Source organism: Budorcas taxicolor, chromosome 9 (assembly GCF_023091745.1).
Source record: "Budorcas taxicolor isolate Tak-1 chromosome 9, Takin1.1, whole genome shotgun sequence".
Lineage (NCBI taxonomy): Eukaryota > Metazoa > Chordata > Mammalia > Artiodactyla > Bovidae > Budorcas > Budorcas taxicolor.
This window is the reverse complement of record NC_068918.1, coordinates 79200616-79225983: the sequence shown is the minus strand read 5'-3', so window position 1 is coordinate 79225983 and position 25368 is coordinate 79200616. Positions and strand designations below refer to the sequence as shown.

General features: G+C 42.1%; 1 protein-coding gene across 1 annotated transcript in view; it reads right to left on the bottom strand.

The window, feature by feature from the left end:
• Positions 1-470: 470 nt before the first annotated feature.
• The window catches only part of PLEKHG1 (pleckstrin homology and RhoGEF domain containing G1), a 147920-nt gene continuing 123022 nt past the window's right edge, over positions 471-25368 (bottom strand). The window contains exons 12-16 of the mRNA XM_052645782.1: positions 22152-22238; positions 18133-18171; positions 16693-16715; positions 7634-9251; positions 471-1537 (exon numbers count right to left, since the gene is read on the bottom strand). Of these exons, the coding sequence (XP_052501742.1) occupies positions 471-1537; positions 7634-9251; positions 16693-16715; positions 18133-18171; positions 22152-22238 (2834 nt within the window). The remainder of the gene's footprint in view (positions 1538-7633; positions 9252-16692; positions 16716-18132; positions 18172-22151; positions 22239-25368) is intronic.

Below are 25368 nucleotides of genomic sequence, written 5' to 3'. Positions count from 1 at the left end.
TGTCACAGGTAAGCATAATCCTTTAAACAGCTTTAGTTTCCTTTCTTTTTCCTTCCTTGTCACCTCTGAGTCCTAGGATAAAGCTAACTAACTAGTGGCTTCCCGATAATAGGAGAGGATTATTGCATTTCTTAAAGTCTTAGTACTAATTGTCAGGAGAGGGGAGAAAAAAATAGCATGGCCATCATGTTAAAATAAAAAAAAAAGTCTAAAAAATTTTCAAGGAAGATTGACTTACATGAAACATGAAGATCATCAGCATCAGAAAACTGTTACGTGCTGACATTTGCTACAGTACAATCCTGGCTGATCGCCAGCCGTTTCAAAAAATTGTGCTATTAAAGAAAGTACATTTCACGTCTCTGGTTATTACAAAGTTGTTTTAATCTGGTGCATACAAAACACCTCTCAGAATCTGCAACTCATGATCATAGTAAGAAGTTAATTGAGACAGCTACTCTTAAGAACCTTTAGGCAAAGCTGCTTGAACTAAGACACTGGAATTTTTCCCTTAGAGACTGGACAATATTTTGCTGATTGGGAGACGGCCCCTTCCAGAGATAGTCATTCAGTTTGTCGGGATCATTATATGGCGTCAGATATGGCGAAATCCCAAGTTTGCCACTTACTGGCTTTTTTGGAGTGCATGGACTATTCAAAGAGTAAGAAGTCGTGTGGCTGCAGACGTTATCCGTAAAGTCAGCGTCTGTAATCTTTGGGTCAGATTTCCTCCTCCGACTGCGAGACAGGTCTAACTCTGACTCATCTTCTTCTGACTTGATCTCCACATAGTCATCTTCGTCTCCTTCAGTCTCTTTGAAATTGGAAAAATAGTTCTGGGTAGCTATTTGAGCACTTAAAGGTAAATTTCTATTCACTACTAGAACTTTCTGCGAGTCCTGGAGTGTGAGATCTGAGCGTTTTTCAAGGCCCTGTTGACCTGAGTCAGCAATACTTGGCAGCAAGTCCTGGTGACTCTCCCACCTTGAACTTCTGTGTAGAGAGACAGGCTGCTTCTTTGCCACTTCACTAGGGTAGTTGATGGAGTCTGCGGACTTGTTTATCAGGATGGAGGAAGATGACTGGGACCTGTTATAAGGCTGAGATTTAGCACTGATTCCTTTCCGACCCAGAGAGTTGTAAAGATGGCCCTGGAAGGAGTTCTCTTTGTTTGGCTGGCTGACCACCACGCTGTGTCTCTGCACAGAGCCCAGCAGAGGGTCAGAGGTTTGAAGAGAAGGCACGGAGCAAGCTGCGGACAGTTGTCTTGGGGTACTTCTCGTATTGATCTCTAAGGTGGGATATTTTGACTTTAAGTCTTGTTGCTCTGGCCAGGGACAGAAGTCAGCTAACTCTCCGTTACTATAGGTTGAATGCAAAAGCCAGTCCTCGCTACCTTGCTGGGCCTGGGAAGGTGATGCAGAACTGAGGTTGGAGGGGTCTTGAGGGCTGGCCCAGCCATCCTTCTGAGTCTTAAAGGGGGTCTCTCTGAATACAATCTGGTCATACAGTTGGGAATACTCGGCAATCCTGGCACCTGGAAGGCAAGTATTAAAACAATAAATATACACAGAATCATTTCTGCATGTGAAGATTTAAAAACTAAGAACATTCTAATAACATATTTAAAATATTTAAACAGTAGACAGGACTTTAAAGTTTGAGGATGAGAAATCATCAAATGCTAAGCAACACAAATTAATTAAACTAACACAGTTTAATTTAAAAAAAAGCCACCTAAAACTTCATTTTATTTGACCTAATTCTGGATTATTTTATTTCAACAACAGGTCTGCAAGGGTTCCCTGTTTGTAATGAAAATTTCTAGTGTTTTTTAAAAGCATGGAGTAGTGTCAGTGCTAAAAACAGGCATCATAAAAATAAGAAAGTCAGCACTTAAATCCTGGTCAACAAAAAATAACTCAAGTAGTCATTAAAAGAAGCACATCCACCATGCAATGGCTACTAACCCTGCCTCACCAGGCTTGGCTGCTCTCAGACAACTACTCCCAAAACAGTATGCTTCTAGCAGCTGTTTCTGTACTTTCTGTTTCCAGGCAGCCCCCCACTGCCACTGTCTGGGCATGTTGACAGGAGGTCCTCACTTCCAGGACTTCAAGACCACACATCCCGACTGACCCACGTCTCCTTTCCCACCATCGAGAAGCAGGCCACTGAAGTTTTCTTGGCTTTCAAGACATTAAGAATGAATCATCCCATACATATAATCCATAATCTAATGCTCTCTAGTACTGGTTACAGGACAGGATTTTACCACTATTTCCATGAAAGCTATTGCCATTTCAGATTAAGCTATGAGGCCACTATCCTCTCTGCTCCACTTCTGAGTGCAGACGTTTCCATTTATCAATTTTTGCTTTTTGGCTCTGCCAGGTGGCATGTGGGATCTTAGTTCCCTAGCCTGGAGACCAAACCCCTGTTCCCTGAAGTAGAAGCCCAGAGTCTTAACCAGGGAAGTCCCAGAGGACAGACATTTATAAAGACATTAACAGAACCAAGATATGGATAGAGAATTCTCTTGGGCCAGGAATGATTTAGGAGAACCCAGAGACATCAATTTCAAAAGTTGTCTCCCCCCACCTCCCGGTCCAGGTACCCATATGGCCACTGTAGCATCCAAGAATTCCATGAATCCTATAAATTGCTCAGACCACATCTAGAAAGTCTCCATGAAAGGAAGCTCTCTATCCTGCATATAAGGACCAGCAAGTGACAGCATATCTCCTACTTGAAACTATTGCTATTTCTAGTAAATCATTCCTTGAAGTTAAACTAAACATTTAGTTGAGTTCCTGCCATTTCTTTCAAGTTTGTCTTCCGTGAGGACAGACAACAAGCTGCTAATATTCTGTGTGCCCTTTAACTGCGACTTCCTCAAAACTACTTGCCCCTTAGGCCCCGGAATCAGGATAAATAGTGTTTATCTTCTCATTCTAGACCCTGCATTCATTCAGATCCTTTAGGCTTTTGAGTCCAAATTCCTTTGAAGGACAGAGATTATTAGCTTAGAATATCTAGTAACAAAAACTTGAACCATTACTCCTTAAAGGGCATAGTAAAGACTCTTGATACCAATTAAGATTTGGTAACCCCTTTAGAGACTGAAAACCTACATGGATTTAGCCATCCTGAAATATACAACGTTTAGTCAACTATGAAACCCAGCCAATGTCAGCTGGAACTTTAGGCCTGTCTTTGGTTAGCAGTCCCATCTGAAAGTTAAGATGGTTCTTCCTGAGCCATTTTCACCTACACCATGGTTCTGAGCCTGGTGCCACAGCTGAATCAGGAAGGCTCTGTACTTTCACAAGCTTCCAAGAGAATGACAATTTGGGAGAGAGCAGTGAGGGCTAATTAAAAAAATTCAGTGAAACTGCTGCAGCACCAAAATTTAACTCCAAAGCCTTATAAGAACTGTTAGCTCTTGATTTTTAGAACATCTCAAAAACACCCCAGAAAAATCTCAAACCATGTATTATTCAAAATAGTCACAGTATTTCTTATGCTTTTTTCTTCTTTATCACACTTTCTTCTTCTTCCTTTGCTTAATCAAGTCCTTAATCAATTTACCTCTTAAGACCCTCTATAAGCCCTATCACTTTTATAGATCCTTTTCTAACTTATTTCTCTGAAGTCTTATTTACTAGTATGCACCATAATACTTAGCTGTTGCTTGTGTATGTATATACGCATTCGTGCACACAATCTTTTGTTGCTAGCTGTTTTATCTAAGCTGGTTTATTATTCCATCTATTCTGCCACAGAACAATCCCCACAGAAATCCAAGCATAGTTCTTGATAGAAATTGGTCTCAAGAACTCCTCAATTACTCAGATAATTTTTGGACAGCCTCCGTTCATTCTAAATATGTTAAACATAAAGGTGCCTTCCTTAAGACTATACCACTAAGACTGGAAAGGCAGCCAAGAATTCAGGTTTAGCAGGAAAAGGAGAAGCAGAAAGACAGGTGTTAGTAAAATGCTACCTAACATATATGCTACATAACACATATATACAACTCATAATGGGCACAATTTATCTTCAGATAATAGCAAGCTGACCATTTATAAATCTGGAATAAAAAGTGTCTCGTAAGTAGACAATTTTCTGTGACTGTCTAAGTGTGTGTGTCTTTTTGGTCTCAGCTTGACTTTCTGAGAGTCTATAACTTGCCTGATGCTAACAAGAATGTGAGACAAGTTTTCAGAGCAATAGGCTGTCATGAAATAGAGTCCCTTAGTCAGATATATAGGAAATAGCCAGCTCAAGATGACACCTCTAGCCTAGAAAACTTAGAAGTCAGCAGGATCAACATCCTTCCTCTTTCTTAGTTCTGGCATTAAGAGTCCTTATAGGCCAAGTACATTATCACTATTCAACAACCCCAGGTTTATTTCTTTTTTGTAAGTTTAGAAGGGAAAATTCGTGTCATTCTAGACAAAAATTTGAAGTAATTCTTATTGATAGAAATATAAAATAGAATATTTTCAAGACAGGATTAAAATAAATGCTTCTGATGTTGCTTGGGTATAGAGAACAAAATGTTATTTTGCCTTTCTTACTTTATACAAGGAGGCAAATTCCTCAAACCTGTATGGAATCTTCTCCCATGTGAAATATCATTTTAAAAAAAAAAAAAAAAGTGTGTGTGGGGGGTGGGGAGGGAACCCAAAGCTGCTTTGGTCTCTAAGACTGTCAGGAGGAAGGCCTGATGGGACAAGATGGCCATCGTGCTACAACACGCTCCAAAAGGTGGGAGGGATTAGACCTGGTTGGGTGACTTATAGGCGGAAGTGTGGCCCGGCCCGGGGCCTCTAGACCCCGGCTAGAGAGTTCAATAAAGGTGCTGGAGAGTTTCAGCAGGTGAATAGGGCGTTCCTCCTTCCGCACAACACCGAGAGCAAGCTCCTGGCAAAGTGGCAAGGCCCATACGGAGAAGTCTGGAGAATCGGTCCATTCGATTACGATGCCCTGTGCCCAGATAAACAAGAGAGAGAAAAGGAGTCATCATGTCAACTGATTGAAAGCCTGGTGGGCACAGGAAGTGGTCTCGATCCACCCAGATGGAAGAGTCCTCAGGTCTGAGAGGAGGCCGGCCCTAGGGACGTACTCCCGCCAGCCAGCAGGGGGAGACATCACTCTCAGAAGGTGACTCTGGAAAGATCTCTTAGAGAGAACTTGATGGTAGCCCACCACGTGGAGAAAGGGCCCAGACACAGAGCTGAAAAATAAAAAGATCCTACAGGAGCCCAGGAAGACACCAGTAGGCAAAACAAAAAGAACAAACCCCCCAAAAAGCAAAAGAAAACCCCAAAGGGAAATCTACTTAATATTTAAAAAGATGGGTGAAAGTGAAAGTGAAGTCGCTCAGTTGTGTCACCAGTAGGCAAAACAAAAAGAACAAACCAAAAAAAAAAAAAAAAAAAAAAAAGCAAAAGCAAACCCCAAAGGGAAATCTACTTAATATTTGAAAGGTGGGTGAAAGCAAAAGCAAACCCCAAAGGGAAATCTACTTAATATTTAAAAGGTGGGTGAAAGTGAAAGTGAAGTCGCTCAGTCCTGTCTTGTGGCCCCATGGACTGTAGCCTGTAGGCTCCTCCCTGCATGGGATTCTCCAGGCAAGAGTACTGGAATGGGTTGCCATTTCCTTCTCCAGGGGGATCTTCCCGACTCAGGGATCAAACCTGGGTCTCCTGCATTTCAGGCAGATGCTTTAACCTCTGAGCCAACAGGGAAGCCCTCAAAGGTGGGTAAAAAGAAATATTCAAAGTTGTCCTGAGTCCTCATCATTCAGTATTGAGACCTGGCTGCTACCAGGGTTAGAACTTTGTATGGTTAATGGATGGTCCATATTCCAAACAATGTGCCTCAAGCAATTACCTCTTTTTAAAGGACAATGTGCTGGCCTAATCAATCTATCCTCAAGTGAAACCTCACTATTGTATATTTGCTCTCATTCTGAGGTGCCCTAGCCTGGATTCAGTCAGTGGTTGCATTGCCAATATACCACTTATGCTCTAAAACAGTCTGCCTGCAGCTGGAATTCAGTCACTTGTTCTACATGTAACAACAAACCAGTGTAGCAACACTAGAGTTGGAAAAGGGACGTGAATTAATTCAAGCATGTTATTGCAAAGAGAAAAATATATGCGATCCAGCCTTTATCATATTTGTATAAAGATCACTTTTAACCTTTTTTTTACTTAAAAAGAAGAACAAGTCAAAGAGTTTGTAAAATCCTTCAGATAACATTTCCAGGGCCTAACATCCCTAAATGTTAAGAAATCTTACTGTGTGATAATTCTTAAACATTCCCAAACTTAAAAAATTTTTTCCCTACAGATTCTGTCATGCAACTTGTTGAGTTCACTTAGGACTCTGATACCTGCTTCTTATTCTTTGGTTCCCACCTGAGAAAGCAGTCCCAAAGATAGGAAGCCAGTGGCATCAAGCTGGCCAGATGAGCCATGTTGCCATCAAGCTAATTAACAAGACATGCCCAGATACTGAGCCATCTGGTTTTTACTTCTAATTGGAGAACTGTCTTCTCTCATTTGATACAGAGGCAATTCTTAGAAGATCTAGGGCAGGGATTCCTAAAATAGGATGGAAAGTCCAATTTACAAAACTCAGATTCCTGAGCCTAACCCCAGAAATCTCTGAATCTGGAGGGGAAAAACTCCTCAGGTGACAGCACCCTCAGGTTTTTTTCTTTCCATGACAATCCTGTGCTTTATTCACATAGATGCCTGGGTTGCACCGAGAACCTTGAGTAATTTAGCCAGGGGATATGTATATTTTTTCCCATGTCCTGAGGCGTGCAGGATTTTAGTTCCCCGACCAGGGATTGAATTTGGGACCCTGTGGTAAGAGTGTCAAGTCCTAACCACAGGACCACCAGGGAATTCCCTGTACTTCTTTATAACAGAGAAAAAGTCAAACATGATTATCTCATTCTTTCAACCCTAATGGTACCGATATCACACCTGTGAACCTGGTTTAATTCTGACCCCAAAGGAGGCTTGACTAAAAGAATTAAATTCCTTGGAAGCATACCTGAGAATACCAAATGACATAGTATCAAGTGGATTATAGCAGCTATTAAAAAAAGAAAAAATAACACATGGAAACAGCTGGGTTAGTATGAACAGTTTAAAAAAAAAAAACTGCAGAAGGGACTCTTTTTTGTCTTTGTTAGGATGAGTAGGCATTATTGTTGGGATTCTGGGGCAAAAAGCAATCCTATTCCATGTGTGTCCAAACCTTAAACTCTTCACTCTGCTACCCAGCTACTCCTTCTAACACACTGATGCACAGGGGAAAAGCTCTAGATGCCACCACTGAAACTGAAGGCTATTTTTCAACCTTAGATTAAATTAGAGAAAGCTGCTTCAAACAGTGTATCTGGAGTGATGACGTCACAGACACCAGGAAACCCTCCAGACCCGCTGGTGTGATGGGGTGGGTGCTTCGTCTGCGTGTCAGTGAGCCTGTGGTCTCGCTGTGAGAATGAACATCAGGGTGGCAGCATCCTCACAGCGCTAGGGGCATTTAGAACCTGAGTGCGCCTCTCTGCCGGTCCTCAGAAAGAGAAGGGCTGCTTGGCACCTACCGATGGCAGGCCCGCCCTGCCTCTTCTCTTCTAGGATGGCTGCCAGGTCCTTGGGTGTGGGCTTCTGCGGCTGGCTACTGAGCGTCTGTTCCAGCTCCGGGCTTTTCACCTTTAGCAGCTGATTTGCCTTCTTGATCTTCTGACTGTACTGCCTGGCCATCAGGAAAACCCTGCTCCTGGTCTTGTCTACATTGTCCATCCCGGGCTCAGGGTTCTCTAGGTCCACTGGGGACAGGCTGCCGCCGGCCACATCATAGGGACTCTCTGCGGGCGGCAGGTCACTGGCCAGCGACAGCCGGTGGAGACTCAGGCAGGAGCTGTCTTTGGCGGCCGGGGCTTGGTCCAGGGCACAGGGGGCCGGCCTGGGCCTGTCTCCGGGAGGCGCGAGGAGAGCCTGGCCCGTGGGCAGCGAGAGCTGTGAGCGAGCGCTCAGCTCCAGGGCGCTGCCCACCAGTGGCCGCTCCTGCACGTCATCTTTGCTAACCGGAAACGCGGCCAGGAGCCGGTCTCTGGCTTTGACTTCGTTTTTCTTGATGTAATTTTCCAAGTCATTCCAGATTTCATCTACTTCTTCAGACAGTTTATCGGAGATGGACCGATCTGCTAGGGCCAAGTTGCAGCCGAAGGAGTTATAGAGCAAACTCAGATAATCGTTATCAGAGGGGCCTGGCGGGTAGGGCGCCTCATCCTCGCTGAACTGGAGGCTGTCCTGGGAAGCAGAGGCCCGCAGACTATCACAGCACCCCAAGTCGGCCTCCAAGCCCAGGAAGGTGCTCCTTGCAGGACGCTTTGGGCTGCTGCCCCTGAAGTCCTGGGAGGGCGCCTCCGGGAGTGCAATGATGTCATAGACATTCTCCTCCATCACTTGGAGGTCGGGCACGCTTTGATTCCAGGCCTCCCCGGCCGGGAAGGCTCCGTCTCTCCTGGGGTGCGATGCACTCTCCTCCTCGGGTCCCGCTGGCCTCTTGGAGAAGGCCAGCTCGGGGGTGCTCTTGGGGCGAACAGAGTCCCTGACTGGTTTGTGGGGAGTGACTTCAGCGTCTTCGCGTTTAGCAACCATCAGTTTCAAGTCCTCGTAACTTATGTTGTCATAGACATGGTCTATGTCATCTATAGTCAACTCTATAGAGGACCCGTAGGGAGTTGTCCCGTCCTGCCCCTCTGTTTTAGGGTCACCCTGCAGTTCCCTTTGGGAGCTGTACTGAGAACCACCACTGTCCCTAGTCCTTATGTCAGGGGGACACGTGTTGCTCTCGCCAGCACTGCTGGCCCGCCGCACAATCCTGTGGCCGGAGCTGGGGGTCTCTGCGGACTCGATTTGTCCCATGTGCCAGCTGCAAGGTCGACTAGAAGTGCCATCTTCACACAGCTGGGCTGAGTTCAGATCCGAGGAGGAGAAGGATGGCAGGAACATCTGATAGTCATCTTCATCCTCCTCGTTCTGCGACCTTTGGCTGGGAAACAGGGCTTGGCGGATCTGGTGGTCGGTCCAGATGTTTCGGACGGCCCCGCCTCCACGAAGCACACTCAGGATGGTAGAACTGCTTGGCTGACTGTTCCGCTGGGCAGGAGAGGGCCCTGCTGAAGTCAACTGCGGAGACCCTTCCTCTCTGGAAACCTGAGGAGGAGAGAAACATAACCGATTGAATTACACCCTACAGGCCATGTAATTCAGAATATTCTCCTGTGTTTACACATTGTCTTTCCCCCTACACATGATATTCTTAAAGAAAATCATCAGGACACTTGGTTGATTTTTAACTGAATTGAAAGCATATCGGATATTTTGCAGTAGGGGCAGAAAGGACAGGAACTGATGTTTACTGAGAAATAGGCTCAGCTATTTGAAGATGTTCTCCAAACTGCATGTTCATAATCACTCTTTGAAGTGGATATGTTGTACCAGTTTCAGTGGTAAAGAATCCGCCTGCAGTGCAGGAGTTGCAGGTTTGATCCCTGGGTCAGGAAGATTCTCTGGAGCAGGGCATGGCAACCTACTCCAGTATTCTTGCCTGGAGAATCCCATGGACCGAGGAGGCTGGTGGGCTACAGTCTATAGCGCTGCAAAGAGTAGGACATGACTGAAGCAATGTAGCAAACAGGCACGCATGTACCATTTTCACAGTAAGCACATTTAGGCTCTTAGGGTCCAGTAACTTAACTTTCCCTCGTCAGTGGAAAGGCTAGGATGCAAACCCAGGTCACCTTACCCCACTGCAGGGAATCAGCTAAATACAGAAAGCTGTCAGATACTTCAGATCATTTTGATATGCTCTTGGAAAACAATATTATACTAATGAACATATATAGGTGTCAAGGGCCACGGTATCTGGTTTCTTTTTGGGGCTTGATCCTTAGCAGTCTCATCCTGGTTACTGGTGTACCAGAAACATCCCTGTTAGTGATCTGACTATGCCCTCTGAGAGTTTCTTTTAAATCTCTGAAACTGCATGACCCTAACTTGCACTGCCTTGGTTTACAGATTCTAGGCAAAGGAGCCTTTGTTTCAGGAAGTTAATTTAATCCACTGTTAAACTAATGAAATTCTTACTTTCTTTCAGAATACATTTAATTAATATTTAGATGCCTGTTAGGAAGTAAATACGAGTGACACTAATGACTTTTAATTAGAATGAACAATGGGTCTCTTATAACTTGGAACCTTTCCTGATGGATCTCAACTGTGCAGGCCGGGAGTGGACTGCCCTCTGATATCCTCTGTGGGTATTGGGATTAGCTTCAAAGAATTGAAAGGGTTAGGATAGGTTCAACCTAATTATTACCAGGGACATATTTTCTGGTCAAAACACTAGCATAACCTATTGGAAATGTCAAATTAACAAGAACTTTTCATCACTGATCAGTGAAACTGGGATACCTATTACCCTGGAACTCAGTTCAGTTCAGTCGCTCAGTCGTGTCCGACTCTTTGTGATCCCATGGACTGCAATATGCCAGGCTTCCCTGTCCTTCACCAACTCTCGGAGCTTACTCAAACTCATGTCCATTGAATTGGTGATATCATCCAACCATCTCATCCTCTGTCATCCCCTTCTCTTCCCGCCCTCAATCTTTCCCAGCATCAGGGTCTTTTCCAATGAGTCAGTTCTTCGCATCAGTTGACCAAAGTATTGGAGCTTCAGCTTCACCATCAGTCCTTCCAATGAACATTAAGGACTGATTTCCTTTAGGATAGACTGGTTGGATCTCCTTGCTGTCCAAGGGACTCTCAAGAGTCTTCTCCAACACCATAGTTCAAAAGCATCAATTCTTCGGTGCTCAGCTTTCTTCACAGTCCAACTATCACATCCATACATGACTACTGGAAACCATAGCTTTGACTAGACGGACCTTTGTTGACAAAGTCATGCCTCTGCTTTTTAATATGCCATTTAGGTTGGTCATAGCTTTTCTTCCAAAGAGCAAATGTCTTTTAATTTCATGGCTGCAATCACCATCTGCAGTGATTTTGGAGCCCCCCCAAATAAAGTCTGTCACTGTTTCCACTGTTTCCCTATCTATTTGCCATGAAGTGATGGGACCAGATGCCATGATCTTAGTTTTCTGAATGTTGAGTTTTAAGCCAACTTTTTCACTCTCCTCTTTTACTTTCATCAAGAGTCTCTTTAGTTCTTCTTTGCTTTCTGCCATAAGGGTGATGTCATCTGTATATCTGAAGTTATTGATATTTCTCCTGGAAATCTTGATTCCAGCTTGTGCTTCATCCAGCCTGGCATTTTGCATGATGTACTCTGCATATAAGTTAAATAGCAGGGTGACAGTATCTAGCCTCGATGTACTCCTTTCCCAACTGGAACCACTGTTGTTCTATGTCCAATTCAGCTGTTGCTTCTTAACCTGCATACAGATTTCTCAGGAGGCAAGTCAGGTGGTCTGGTATTCCCATCTCTTGAAGACTTTTCCAGTTTGTTGTGATCCACACAGTCACAGGCTTGGGCATAGTCAACAAAGCAGTAGTAGATGTTTTTCTGGAACTCTCTTGCTTTTTTGATGATCCAGTGGATGCTGGCAATTTGATCTCTGGCTCCTCTGATGGGATAAATCCAGCTTGAATATCTAGAAGTTCACGGTTCATGTACTGTTGAAGCCTGGCTTGAAGAATTTTGAGCATTACTTTGCTAGCGTGTGAGATGAGTGCAATTTCATTGGGACTGGAATGAAAACTGACCTTTTCCTGTCCTGTGGCCACTGCTGAGTTTTTCAAATTTGCTGGCATATTGAGTGCAGCACTTTCACAACATCATCTTTAAGGATTTGATAGCTCAACTGGAATTCTATCACCTCCAATAACTTTGTTAGTAGTGATGCTTCCTAAGGCCCACTTGACTTTGCATTCCAGGATGTCTGGCTCTAGGTGAGTGATCACACCATCATGGTTATCTGGGTCATGAAGATCTTTTTTGTATGATTCTGTGTATTCTTGCCACCTCTTCTTAGTATCTTCTGCTTCTATTAGGTCCATACCATTTCTGTCCTTTATTGTGCCCATCTTTGCATGAAATGTTCCCTTGGTATCTCTAATTTTCTTGAAGAGATCTCTAGTCTTTCCCATTCTATTCTTTTCCTCTATTTCTTTGCATTGATTGCTGAGGAAGGCTTTCTTATCTCTCCTTGCTATTCTTTGGAACTCTGCATTCAGATGCTTATGTCTTTCCTTTTCTCCTTTGTCTTTTCACTTCTCTTTTCTCAGCTATTTGTAAGTCCTCCTCAGACAACCATTTTGTCTTTTCGCATTTCTTTTTCTTGGGGATGGTCTCTATCACTGCCTCCTGTACAATGTCATGAACCTCCATCCATAGTTCTTCAGGCACTCTGTCTATCAGATCTAATCCCTTGAATCTATTTGTCACTTTCACTGTATAATAGTAATGGATTTGATTTAGGTAATACCTGAACGGTCTAGTGGTTTTCCCTACCTTCGTCAATTTAAGTCTGAATTTTGTAATACGGAGTTCATGATCAGACAGCTCCTAGTCTTGTTTTTGCTGACTGTATGGAGCTTCTCCATCTTTGGCTGCAAAGAATTAAATCAATCTGATTTCGGTATTGACCATCTGGTGATGTCCATGTGCAGAGTCTTCTTTTGTGTTGTTGGAAGAGGGTATTTACTATGACCAGTGCGTTCTCTTGGCAAAACTCTGTTAGCCTTTGACGTGCTTCGTTTTGTACTCCAAGGCCAAATTTGCCTGTTACTCCAGGTATATCTTGACTTCTGACTTTTGCATTCCAGTCTCTATAATGTAAAGGACATCTTTTTTGGGTGTTAGTTCTAGAAGGTTTTGTGGGTCTTCATAGAACTGTTCAACTTCAGCTTCTTCAGCATTACTGCTTGGAACACAGACTTGGATTACTGTGATATTGAATGACTTGCCTTGGAAATGAACAGAGACCATTTTGTCATTTTTGAGATTGCATCCAAATACTTCATTTCGGACTCTTTTGTTGACTATGATGGCTACTCCATTTCTTCTAAGGTATTTTTGCCCACAGTAGTAGATATAGTGGTCATCTGAGTTAAATTCATCTGTTTCAGTCCATTTTAGTTCACTGATTGCTAAAATGTTGATATTCACTTTTGCCACCTCCTGTTTGACAATTTCGAATATGCCTTGATTCATGGACCTAACATTTCAGGTTCCTATGCGATACTGCACTTTACAGCATCGGACTTTACTTCTGTCACCAGTCACATCCACAACTGGGTGCCTTTTTTTTTTTTTTTGCTTTGGCTCCATCTCTTCATTCTTTCTGGAGTTATTTCTCCACTGATCTCCAGTAGCATATTGGGCACCTACTGACCTGGGGAGTTCATCTTTCAGTGTCCTATCTTTTTGCCTTTTCATTCTGTTCATGGAGTTCTCAAGACAAGAATACTAATGTGGTTTGCCATTCCCTTCTCCAGTGGACCACGTTTTATCAGAATTGTCCACCATGACCCGTCCATCTTGGGTGGCCCTACACGGCATGGCTTATAGTTTCATTGAGTTAGACAAGGCTGTGGTCCATGTGATCAGTTTGGTTAATTTTCTGTGATTGTGGTTTTCATCCTGTCTGCCCTCTGATGGATAAGGATAAGACGCTTATGGAAGCTTGGAATATCCACCTACTAATATTCTATCTGCCTATGGAAGCTTGGAGTATCCACCTACTAATATGTCTGTCTGCCTACCGACCTGCCTGTCTGCCTATCAGGGAGGGCAAGAATAAAATTTTATCCTGAATGTTATTTTTCTATTAAAGATTTAACAATAAAAAGTCTTATTAGTCATTTAATCCTTTGTTCACTTTTTTTTTAAATAGTAAAACTGTGGCCACTTGAGGACTAGGAATAGACAAATACACGCACACATGGATATGTATACATACACAAATACATCAATCGTGTTATATTTATGCCTTTTCTGATTTTTGTTTCTTTGCGCCTTAATCTCTCTCTCTTCTCCTCTTACTCAGACAGCACTGGTATAATATAGGCACCCAGTAACTATATTTTATTTAAAAAAAGTCAGTATTAGCTAGTTAAATCATGACAAAATATTGTGGAATTGTAACAAAACAATTTTGTGAACAGCCACAAGTAATACCTTCTTAAAGTCTTTCATTCCAAAAAAATTTCCAGAAATTTTAGAAAATTAGTAAACCTGAATGCTTAATATCAAAGTATATTTTCAAGGTAACTACACTTGAAGTTAGGAATATGGTGGAATGTGAAATTTTATTTCAAATAAATCATCAGGAGACTGGAAGGAGCTCTTAGATTAAGAAATACTCATAGAAAGACAAATATCATGATATCATTTATGTGTGGAATCTTAAAAAAATGATACTGAATAACTTATTTACAAAACTGAAATAGACTCAGGGACTTAGAAAACGAGCTTATGGTTACCAAAGGGGAAGAGGGGGAGAGATAAATTAGTAGTTTGGGATTAAAACATACAGACTGCCATATAGAAAATAGCTAACCATCAAGGACCTACTGTATAGCACAGGGAACTATACTCGGTATCTTATCATAACTTGTACTGGAAGAGAAGATAAAAAGAGCATATATATGAAGAATTTGAAAAAGAACAGATACAGGTAAATGTATAACTGAATCACTTTGTTGTATACCTGAAACTAACAAAACATTGTTAATATACTATTCTACAATATAAAATAAAAATTAAAAGGAGAGTATGTATATATACATATATATGCATAACTGAATCACATTGTTCTACATTGGAAACTAAACTTTGTAAATCAACTATATTTCAATAAAAATTGAAAAGCTAGGGAATGAGAAAAACACCTATAAGCATCAAATTAAAAAAATAAATAACTCATTAATAAAGCACACACAAAAGGAAGAATCAGTATAGGGACTTGACATAGCACAGAAGCAGGCAGTGTAGGTCCCGCATGATGAGCATCCCCCTTCCCAGTTTTCCACATTCTCAGCATTATAGCTATTTAGCAATAAGATAACAGCCATAATTTTGGGGGCACTTGATTTGGGTCAAGTACTGTACTAATCACATTTTAAAAAAAACAGGTGACATTTAATCTTTATAACAATTCTGTAAGTTAGGAAACGAAGTCTTGCTAAGGTTTAACAACTTGCCTATAGTCACACAGCTTACAAATGGCAGAAATGGATTTGTATCCATGTTTTAATCCTTAGTCTACATATGAGCTAAATCTCTTTCCTTCTCTCCACACACACACACACACACACACAGAGCTTTGGAATGCATATCCTGTATATATTCTGGGAGAAAGGTTAATCTCTTTATCTCTTGAGTCTCTTTCTGCATTTAGTATACATTTTTGTTAGGAGATGGAATTTTACCACTAAGAGAAAAGCACATTGGTGCTTTATTTCTTTCTTGTCTTCAGGTTTCATAAGGTTTAGTTAGTCCCATATGGAGACTTAGTTTGATCATTATCATGGAAAGTTTCCAAGAAGCTCCTGAGATTGTATCTTAGGACTAATCGAGTGATTCCTCCACCTGGTACTAAGCCAGGCTTGCTCTGTGATCATAGTTTGGCTGCTCTCGCAAAGCCACCTTCTTTTTGCTTATGAAAACAAAGTACATTTAAAAAAAATCAAAATCTCTTCTGTCATATTTCAGGACAGTGATTCAATTCATGTTAATAAATTTTCAAAAGTTTCCAAACAGAAATATGCACCACCTGAAAAAAACCCACCTGCCCCAATTTTAAGCAAATCATTTAAAGATAAAAACTATTGATTTTTAGATGTTTAGACAACCTGACTGGAAGATCCATCATTTATTAACCTGCTCCCTCTGGCCCTGTGCCAAGGAGCAGGGCAAAGCGGAGCTGTGGGGGAGATGTTCACAGCCACATCGTTACAGAACACAAAGCAAGAAGCCAAGATCAGTTCTCTAAGGATTGTTAGTTAAGCCAATCTATCAGCAGGCATTTTGGACATGGTTCACTCTGGTCAGGATACAATATTTCTTGTTCATAGGTAATAAATATGAATATACATCTTCCAATAAAACATGCCATTTTTATTCCCCCTTCTCCTAACCTTTCATTGGAGGAAGAAAAATCAAAACTTGATCTAGCGAAGTTTTATTATACCACATATGATCACACCTCTCACACCGGCAGCAGGACTGCATTCTTAGAAGGGGATGTTTGTGATTGAAGGTTGATGCCTTGAAAAAGGAGCAAATACTCGGATGCAAGAACCTTGGTCTTACATGCACACAGGCACACAGCAACATGGAGTGGGCCACAGCCTGTGCTGGTGTTACATCCTGAGGTATCTTTACAGCTTCTGAGCAGAGAGGTAGGGCAGAAAGATGAAGAAATCATCGCCTTGGTTCTGAGAGATGAAGCTGGGGGTGGGGAGGTGGGGGGAGGGTTGAGAAGGAAGAGGCCTAACTTAAATCTACTTCAACATGTAACTGTTAACACTTGGAAGATAAACTGGAGGTTAGATTTTTAAGGAGAAGATAGGTAGGTATAAAGGCTGCCTAAAGTGAACATTTCAAAATAAGGAATATAGTAACACTTACCTTTTGAATGTCTTGTACTGTTTCTGAAAAACAAAAGATTTAAAACATTTTGAAGTTTGAGGATTAAAAATGTATCTCATACATAGCTAAGCACTGATATTTTATAGAACTTTTAAACTTATTGTTAATCACTGAAACCCAAGAGTTTCAAGGCTCTTTTGACCTAATTTTCAGAAAATACCACTCAGTTACCCAAGTTACATATCCTGTACTATAACAACTTGACATACATCTGAGTGCTAAGTACCTTCCTTAATCCCTGACAGAGCAATGGACTAATTCATATTAAGTTTCAAAAGCTTTCCCTCGAAATATATATAACCTGAAAACAATACACATGAAAATCATTTAAACATAAGATTATACTTGTTAATTTTAAACATTTTATCGGTTGTAACAGAAAGGTATAGCATTGATCAAACGGGTCACCTTGGCTCTGTGCTAAGGATGGTGCAAGAGGAATTGTGGGGGGAGACTTACTAGCTGTATCCTCATAGATACCCTTACGATACCCTGATACTCTGTGTCTCATCTTTACACGTTAATTACAGAAGCATGTAAAGTAAAAAGCGACTGAACCCTCTCCACAAATTCTACCCCACAGAGGCAACCCCAGTCAAAAAAGTTTGATGTCCATCTTTCCAGGTCCTGTGCCCACCCCGCCCCCCATTTCCTGCTAAATATATGTGCACAAGCCTATCAGTAGACAGATGTGTATGTCATTCTTTTTAACAGCTGCAGAATATTCCATGTAGTGTTCTGGGATTTATAACTTTTCAAATCATTTTTCACTAGATGGATATATTTTTTACATGGTATCTGTTAAAAACAAAAGAACACAAATACTCATAAATGTGTGAACCCTGGGTGAGTATATCTATACAGGAAGTGTACATTGTGAAACATATACAAGTGAAAAATATGAAACTGTTGGTTCAAGGGAAAACGCACATTTAAAATTTAAGTGGGCATTAACAAATTTTGCTCCAAAATCCCTGCAGAAATTTATACATCAGTAGCTTCAGAGTGCCTGTTTTTCTCTTCTTTTGGCCAAGCCCACCGCTCTCTCACCTCTGTTTATCTCATGTATATGTATGATTTTCTGATTACTAATGTGAGTGACCATTTGTAAATTTTATTGGCAGTTTGTGTTTCTGCCGGATTACATTATCTGCCTTCAGAATAGAAGTCCTTTGTCTTTCTTATTAATGGGATTTCTTACATCAATATTCACAAGCATTAATCTTTTTATGTCCACTGTTATCTATACTACAAACATTTTATGTCATTCAGCTTTACATTTTATAATGGGACAGTATTACTTATAGACATTAATCAAACCTGCTAATCTGTAATTCATCTGGTGTTGATTTTTCTGTATATTGTGTGACTTTGTGGATATCAACAGGAATGGAAAAAAAAAAATGATCTAGGACTTACCGCTGGTCTTCAAAACTTTATGTGATCTTGAGGAAGGTTCTGGGAGGAAAAATAAGGCCAGTATCATTTGTCACACCAAATCAAGATTTTTTTTCTTTATAAGTAATTATTCTTGTTCAGTCACTAAGTCGTATCCAACTCTTTGTGACTCCACAGACTGCAGCATGCCAGGTTCCTCTGTCCTCCGCTATCTCCTGGAGTTAGCTCAAATTCATGTCCATTGAGTCAGAGACGCTAGCTACCCATCTCATTCTCTGCCACCCAAATTCACCTAAGTCATGATTGCTTAGAGACACTTGGCAAGACATTCACTCTATCAAAATTGTAGGATGAACACTAAGCTCTGCAATCTGGAATCACCTAACAGAAAATCAACCCAACCCATAGTAGCACAATGTTCTCAGCTTTAAGTACCACCCTCTTCCAACAACACAAGAGAAGACTCTACACACAGACATCACCAGATGGTCAACACCGAAATCAGATTGATTATATTCTTTGCAGCCAAAGATGGAGAAGCTCTATACAGTCAGCAAAAACAAGACCGGGAGCTGACTGTGGCTCAGATCATGAACTCCTTATTGCCAAATTCAGACTTAAATTGAAGAAAGTGGGGAAAACCACCAGACCATTCAGGTATGACCTAAATCAAATCCCTTATGATCATACAGTGGAAGTGAGAAATAGATTTAAGGGCCTAGATCTGATAGATAAGAGTGCCTGATGAACTACGGATGGAGGTTCGTGACATTGTACAGGAGACGGAGATCAAGACCATCCCCATGGAAAAGAAATGCAAAAAAGCAAAATGGCTGTCTAGGGAGGCCTTACAAATAGCTGTGAAAAGAAGAGAAGCAAAAAGCAAAGGAGAGTAGGAAAGATATAAGCATCTGAATGCAGAGTTCCAAAGAATAGCAAGGAGAGATAAGAAAGCCTTCCTCAGCAATCAATGCAAAGAAATAGAGGAAAACAATAGAATGGGAAAGACTAGAGATCTCTTCAAGAAAATCAGAGATACCAAGGGAACATTTCATGCAAAGATGGGCACAATAAAGGACAGAAATGGTCTGGACCTAACAGAAGCAGAAGATATTAAGGAGAGGTGGCAAGAATACACAGAAGAACTGTACAAAGAAGATTTTCATGACCAAGATAATCATGATGGTGTGATCATTCACCTAGAGCCAGACATCCTGGAATGTGAAGTCAAGTGGGCCTTAGAAAGTACCACTGCGAACAAAGCTAGTGGAGGTGATGGAATTCCAGTTGAGGTATTTCAAATCCTGAAAGATGATGCTGTGAAAGTGCTGCACTCAAAGTGCCAGCAAATTTGGAAAACTCAGCAGTGGCCACAGGACTGGAAAAAGTCAGTTTTCATTCAAATCCCAAAGGTCAGTTTTCATTCCAATCTCAAAGAATGTTCAAACTACCACACAATTGCACTCATCTCACACGCTAGTAAAGTAATGCTCAAAATTCTCCAAGCCAGGCTTCAGCAGTAGGTGAACTGTGAACTTCCAGATGTTCAAGCTGGTTTTAGAAAAGGCAGAGGAACCAGAGATCAAATTGCCAACATCTGCTGGATCATCGAAAAAGCAAGAGAGTTCCAGAAAAACATCTACTTCTGCTTTATTGACTATGCCAAAGCCTTTGACTGTGTGGATCACAATAAACTGTGGAAAATTCTGAAAGAGATAGGAATACCAGACCACCTGACCTGCCTCTTGAGAAACCTGTATGCAGGTCAGCAAGCAACAGTTAGAACTGGACATGGAACAACAGACTGGTTCCAAATAGGAAAAGGAGTCTGTCAAGGCTGTACATTGTCACCCTGCTTATTTAACTTCTATGCAGAGTACATCATGAGAAACGCTGGGCTGGAAGAAGCACAAGCTGAAATCAAGATTGCCGGGAGCAATATCAATAACTTCAGATATTCAGATAACACTACCCTTATGGCAGAAACTGAAGAGGAACTAAAAAGCTTCTTGATGAAAGTGAAAAAGTTGGCCTAAAGCTCAACATTCAGAAAACAAACATCATGGCATCTGGTCCCATCACTTCATGGCAAATAGATGGGGAAACAGTGGAAACAGTGTCAGACTTTATTTTTCGGGGCTCCAAAATCACTGCAGATGGTGACTGTAGCCATAAAATTAAAAGACGCTTACTCCTTGGAAGGAAAGTTATGACCAACCTAGATGGCATATTGAAAAGCAGAGACATTACTTTGCCAACAAAGGTCTGTCTAGTCAAGGCTGTGGTTTTTCCAGTGGTCGTGTATGGATGTGAGAATTGGACTGTGAAGAAAGCTGAGCGCTGAAGAATTGATGCTTTTGAACTGTGGTGTTGGAGAAGACTCTTGAGAGTCCCTTGGACTTCAAGGAGATCCAACCAGTTCATTCTAAAGGAGATCAGTCCTGGGTGTTCTTTGGAAGGACTGATGCTAAAGCTGACTCCAATATTTTGGCCACCTCATGCAAAGAACTGACTCATCGGAAAAGACTCTGATGCTGGGAGGGATTGGGGGCAGGAGGAGAGAGGCGACAGAGGATGAGATGGCTGGATGGTATCACCGACTCGATGGACATGAGTTTGAGTGCACTCCGGGAGTTGGTGATGGACAGGGAGGCCTGGCGTGCTGCAATTCATGGGGTCACAAAGAGTTGGACACGACTGAGCGACTGAACTGAACTGATAAGAGGATTATGTTCAATCTCCTTCTGCTAGAGCTCTATGCCAAGCCTCAGACCTCACAGGCCAACTGTCCATCTGATATGTCCCCAGCATGCCCACAGACCCAGAAAACTCAGCATATCCCAGTCTCAGCTCAGCAGTCTCCCCCACAGCTGCTCCTCCATCTGTATTTCTTATCTTGTTTATCATTCACATTATCTTCTCTACTTAGTGACCAGGACATCATTTTAAGTTTTTCCCATTTTCATCCATCACAATCTTGCAGGATCCTATTGATGTTCCATCCCAGTTACCACTCTTTTATTCCAAACTTTTAGCATCTCTCACCCAGACCAGAGGAACAGCCTCCTGCCCAGTGTCCCTGCCTACTTCATTTTCCACCTCGAGCCAGAATTCTCTTTTTAACAGGAAAACATCTAATTGCTTAAAATCCTTCCATAGCTTGCAGGTCAAGTTCAAACCCTCTGCCTGACGTACTTGGCGTTTCATGATCAGGCCCTGATTTGCAAGTCTAGTCACATCTCCTCCCATTTACCTTGCTCACCTGCACCTCCAGCCTACCTTGCAGCCAAGGCCAAATAAGTGGCAATAGCCGTCTGACCTAAGGTGCGCTGGCTCAAGTCTCAGGGCCTCTGCAGTGTGTTGCCCCATATCATCAGGCTTTCCAGATTCTACCTGGGGTCTTGGTCCTCTGCTCTGTGTGGTCTTCTGTCCTTCCTAGAGGGCTCACCTCTCTGTCTCCCTCCTTTTCCAAACTTCCATTCGACCTCTACAAACTCCACTGTATGAACTGCTATTTGTTCAACCCTTTTTTGACTCTCCCACTAGGCTACAAACTCCTTGCAAGCAGAAATCATGGGCATTATTCTTACATTTTCTTAGCACAGTGTAGGAAATCAGGAACTTAGTAAATGCTGACTTAAATGAAGAAAAATCTGAGGGCTAAGGGGATACCACAAGAAGTCTTGTTTAGCAGATGTGTATTAAAATTTTAGATTTGAAGTAGCATTGGTATATGGCATTTACAGGATACAAGTTTTCACCAGCGCCAGTAAGTAGGATTTAAACACCTGCATGCCAGTGGAAAATGCTATACAAAATGAACTTAGTTGATTGACATGTTTTATAGTAATTGAAAAATTGAGAGTTAAGTAGAAAGACTTTTAGAACCAAAGCTTGAGAGCGTCAAAGAAAGATAATCAAACTGGCGATGTGTTCAAAAACCGGAAAGAAAATACTTTTTGGTCTAACCGAAAGGGACTTTGGTTACTAGTGCCCCCAAATTATTTAATTTTTACTATATCTGATTATGTTTTATTTACCAGATTTCCTTCTCAGCCGATACGGAGCAGAGCCATTTCGAGAGCCACAAGTCTGTCCCTCGGGACTGTAACAGAAGCCTGGGTAATCTGTAAAGAACCACAGATGTCTATAAGAATGCAGTGCTCCATGCTGATCCACTTCGATGTATGGCAAAACCCACCACAATACTGTAAAGTAATTAGCCTCCAATTAAAATAAATACATCAAAAAAAAAAAAAAAAGAATGCAGTGTTCCGTGACTTTTCAGAAAATGGGTAGGACTCGTCCTGGGTATCTGTAGATTTCTTTTTCATCAGACGTGGAAGAATCCCTCCTTCCATAACCGGGGTTGAATCTGCATCTCAAGACTTTGTGGTTACTGTGGGACCCGCAGGAATGTGTTAGCAAGGCAAACCACATTCTTCACTTCCACCCCCTCCCACACCCCCAGGCACTCACAAGTATTCTAACTACTACTTTTTTCACTCTGGCAGAAAGAGCTACAACCTTTGGCTTTCCCCTTCTTAAAAAGTTAGTTCAAATGTATAAGGTGTGGTAACTTCTGGCACCCATTCGGATTCACCAGCAACTCTGAGACCCACAGAGGTCAGACAATTCCATTAGAATAAAAAAAACAAGGCCCCTGAGAAACTGCAGGAAAGGTCACATCAGAGACCGTGTCAAGGTACAGCTGCCTGGAGAATTCCATCTGGGGAGCAATTTCAAGAGGCATTTCTGCCTGGCATGGTGGTGGAGAGTGCCAAGCCCACCTGACCCCGTGGAAGCTGCCCTCCATGTATTTCTAGATACGCTTTAAATGGTTTTAAGTTCTCTTCTCAGAAAAGGGATTTTCATTTCATTTCATCTAAGGGGTACACAGACTTTGGATTAAGAAAATCTGGTCTGACACTAAAGTATTGCAGCATATTCAGTGGCCATCTGCACCCTGAAGCTTAAGGATAAACAGTTTTAGGACATAGCTATAGACGGGTATTCTTCAAATTGAGGTTAAACATCTTTAGGTCTGTCTCAAGTGTGAGAAAGGTCTGAGGATTATAAACACCACATAGACTTCAATGTCAGAGTCAAAGGTATCCAAATGAGGTCATTTGGTCCAATGGACTGGCCTATTCTGTTCACAGCCAGCTGAGACCAAAGTCAGGGTACAGTAAGTAGGGTAATTTTCCTAGGCTGGGATGCTGTGGATAGACCTGGCCTGGAAGAGAGGCACAGGATGCCAGTTAGAGGCTTGCCAGCATTCTGTGTGCTCAGAGAATCTTTATTATTTTTCTGTGTTATTTATTTCTTCTTTGTTAGTTATACTCAGATCTTAAGCCTCATACTTTTTAAAAAATAAAGTGTGTAATTACTATCTGTGTAATTTATCTGTAATTTAAATTTTTTTAGATTGGAGTATAACCATGCTATAGTTTCAGGTGCACAGCACAGATGCTCGTCTACACACCCATGTATCCCTTGCCCCCAGCCCCATCCCCATCCAGGCTGCCACACAACGCTGAGCTCCCTGTGCTATGCAGTGCGTCCTTGTTGGTGTCCAAGAGCTAACCCAGAGCCTGGCAATAAACAAACAATGTTGTCAAAGGTAGCGGCTCATGCTGAACAGCTGTGCGTGCAAAGTCACTTCAGTCCTGTCTGACTCTGTGACCCTATGGACTGTAGCCCGCCAGGCTCCTCTGTCCGTGGGATTCTCCAGGCAAGAATACTGGCGTGGGTTGCCATACCCTCCTCCAGGGGATCTTCCTCAGCCAGGGGTCAAACCTGGGTCTCTTATCTCCTGCATTGGTAGGTGTTTTTTTTTTTTTTTTAACCACTAGCACCACCTGGGAAGCCCAAACACAGCATTCCTGGATGGGCTCAAACCACCAGCTTTTCGATTAACAGCTGAACTCACTAACCAATGGCGACACAGAGACTGGGACTGAACAGCTGACCCCTCTGGGTCTTCATATTTCTCCATCTTTCCTCCTCATTCTCACACATCCATCCATGACCTCACCTTCTCTACAGAGTGTCCATTGTATTATACACATATTGATTAAATAAATCAGCTATATGAATATATTGTACAGCACAGGGAATACAGATAATATTTTATAACTACAAATAAAGTAAAATCTTTTAAAACTGTGAATCACTGTTGTATACCTGGGAATGATATACTGAAATTCAGCTATGGAAGTGTGTTAGTTGCTCAGCTGTGTCCGACTTTTTGTGACTCCATGGACTGTGCCTGCCAGGCTCCTCTGTCCATGGGATTCTCCAGGCAAGGATACTGGAGTGGGTTGCCATTCCCTTCTCCAGGGTATCTTCCCAAGCCAGGGATCAAACCTGGGTCTCCCACACTGCAGGCAGATTCTTAACTGTCTAAGCCACCAATCAACTATACCTCCAAAAAAAAAAAAAAAAAGAATCTTAAAGAGATTTTTACTGAATAAGTGGCTTCAGAGCACACAGGGCAGTGAGCCCCAGCCTAGCTCTCTGATGGGGTCATCTTACATCATTTCCTGGTGGGGTCCAGTGGGCATGCAATGGGGAATCTCACTGCTGGTGCTCATTTCTTTATTTCAGTAACGTTTCATTTCTTTTCCAGCAGGACCCCACCAGGAAATGATGCAAGATGACCCCATCAGTCAGCAGGCTAGGAGGAAGACAGGGTGTTGTGTAAGTGAATTAGTGTTTGTACTTGGGGAAAGATTCCTCAAAACTAGGAAGTTTTCAGTAAAAGTTTCTGTCAGACTTGGCTGTAAGTCTTTGAAGCTATTGCTTCTTTTTCAAGTCTGTTTAACCTGGGCAGTAACAAGGATGTGGTAAGTGCTTTGAACAGGTCTTATTTTATTGGAAAGACCTCACTTGTATGTATTCTCTGCCTGCTATGAGAAGTGTAAGACACAGTCACATGTGTGGGGGCAGTTTTAACTTGAAATGTGTGAGCTGTATCAGGAACCAACACCTATCGAGTTAGTGTGATTCTTACAGATAATCAATATATTTTTCGCTCATGGGGTGATGTGGGAAATGCATTGTGAGACCTTCATTGTTTTGGTGGTGATGGAGGTAGGGTAACAGGTGATCCTGGAAGCATGGCTTGCTGTGAGTTGATGTGGAGACATGTGATGAGCCATTGGCGGGCTCACAGATGAACCAGGAGAAATCAATGGAGAAAGAAGCCAATGGGTTAAAAAGAGATATACTGTCCAGCTGGCTCTGTCTGTTACA